The sequence below is a fragment of the Mus pahari genome, chromosome 7, assembly GCF_900095145.1.
Source record: "Mus pahari chromosome 7, PAHARI_EIJ_v1.1, whole genome shotgun sequence".
Lineage (NCBI taxonomy): Eukaryota > Metazoa > Chordata > Mammalia > Rodentia > Muridae > Mus > Mus pahari.
The window spans coordinates 82,244,195-82,246,039 of NC_034596.1; the positions used below are offsets into that span (position 1 = coordinate 82,244,195).

At 49.1% G+C, this 1,845-nt stretch overlaps 1 protein-coding gene across 2 annotated transcripts in view; it reads left to right on the forward strand.

Annotated features, from left to right (window-relative positions):
- Positions 1-1,845, forward strand: part of Tmem63c (transmembrane protein 63C) — a 66,760-nt gene that overhangs the window by 47,263 nt on the left and 17,652 nt on the right. For both annotated transcript variants that reach the window (XM_021202339.2, XM_029541236.1), the window contains one exon: positions 649-782. In XM_021202339.2, coding sequence (XP_021057998.1) covers positions 649-782 — 134 coding nt within the window. The remainder of the gene's footprint in view (positions 1-648; positions 783-1,845) is intronic.

Consider the following 1,845-nt stretch of genomic DNA (forward strand, 5'->3'; position numbering starts at 1 on the left):
GGGGGGGGGAACACCGGGGAAAGGGTCGGGGGGGGAACACCTGGGAAAGGGTCGGGGGGGGGATATGCTCCAGGATGGCCCCTTGCCTGAGTCCAAATCTTCAGGGCCCATTCAGGTCTAGCCTCTCTGTCCAGACCTGGCACCCCATACCCTTTGTCTTTATAAAGAAGAGCTAAAACCTTTCTTGGGTCCCCCTCCAGGGCAACCATGGAGGCTTGCTCTTGTTTGCTTTCTGGTTCTAGAAAGACACCAGAGGTGACATGGTAGGTTGCAGGAGGCATCCAAGCCTCAGGCTTCCAAAGCCATCAGGGCACAAAGACTTGAAACAGAATCCACCTTGTCCCCAGACCACTGTGGCTAGAGGGGTATCGGGCACTTGGACTCCTCTTTCAGCCAGACTAAAAAAAGAGTGCTCAGCCTTCAGCACAAATGGGCATTCTTCTTGTCTTTCTGAAGTTCACTTGGGACTGAAGCATCTACTATCTACCTTGTGCCTCAGTGTCCCCAGATCCAGGGCAAGGGGTGAATTACAGACTTGGTGTGTAGCTGTTATGCGGGTGAAGAGCTGCTGCATGAGAGAGTCCTGGGGCCCAGCCAGGCCTCCCTGGCCCTGGCCTCTCCTGCTCTGAGGGCCTCCTCTTGTCCCAGGTAGATGCGGAGCAGTACTACAGTGAGCTGGAGGAGCAGCTGACAGATGAGTTCAATGCCGAGCTCAATCGTGTCCAGCTGAAGAGGCTTGACCTGATCTTTGTCACCTTCCAGGATGCCAGGACAGTGAGACGGTGGGTGCTGGATGACCAGAGTTCAAACTCAAGAGTGTAGCTCAGCCTAAGGGGAAGGGTAGACGCCACTTTCCTATCCTCATCTAGCTTAAGGGAAAGGGGGATTCAAGCCTCCCTCCAGATGCTGTGTTCGACACCAGCGGCTCTCCCCTCCTTTCTGGGAGCTTCCACATTGCTGTTGCCAACATAGCTGTACCATTTCCCCAGCTAACTGGCCTCAACTGCTCTCTGGGAATTATCCTCACTTACCATAGCATAGGGGTATCAGCATAGCCTATGATTTCTTGCCAAGAATGATAGCCATTTCCCCTCATTCCACATACACATACCCCCCCCCCAATCCTACTACAAGTGAGAAAGCCAAGAGAAGGCCATTTGGACTTTCCTTCCCTTCTGTTGTAGGCTTCCCATAAAGCCTCCAGTTTATTCTGTCCCACAATCTCATCTCAACAAAGGAATCAATTCCAATCAATTTAGAATGTTCTAGAAGGATTTTCAGTACCAAATAAAAATATATGGGAACTACAGAACTGGTCTCTAAAGGACTGTGGGGCCCTCCTCTCCCCTGTGGGAACCTTTTAATGCATAGGTGTTATATGGCGTGCCCCTCTTCCACCTAACCCTACAAAAGAATCTATAACCTAGATCTTAGTAACAAACAATGCTACACAATTTTCCAAGTCACTTAAACCCTCAAACTTCTTTTTTTTTTCTTTTTAAAAAGATTTTGTTTTATGTTATTTCATGTGTCTGGGTGTTTTGCTTGCATGTATGTCTTGTGCACCATCTGCATGTCTGGTGCTCAAAGAGGCCAGCAGAGAGCATCAGATCTTCTGGGACTGGAGTTACAGACGGTCATGAGTAGCCATGTGGGTGCTGGGAATTGAACAGTAGTCATCTGAAAGAGCAACTAGTGTTCCTAATCACTGAGCCATCTCTCCAGCCCCTCAAACAATGAACAACGTCTCTTCTCTTCTCTTCTCTTCTCTTCTCTTCTCTTCTCTTCTCTTCTCTTCTCTTCTCTTCTCTTCTCTTCTCTTCTCTTCTCTTCTCTTCTCTTCTC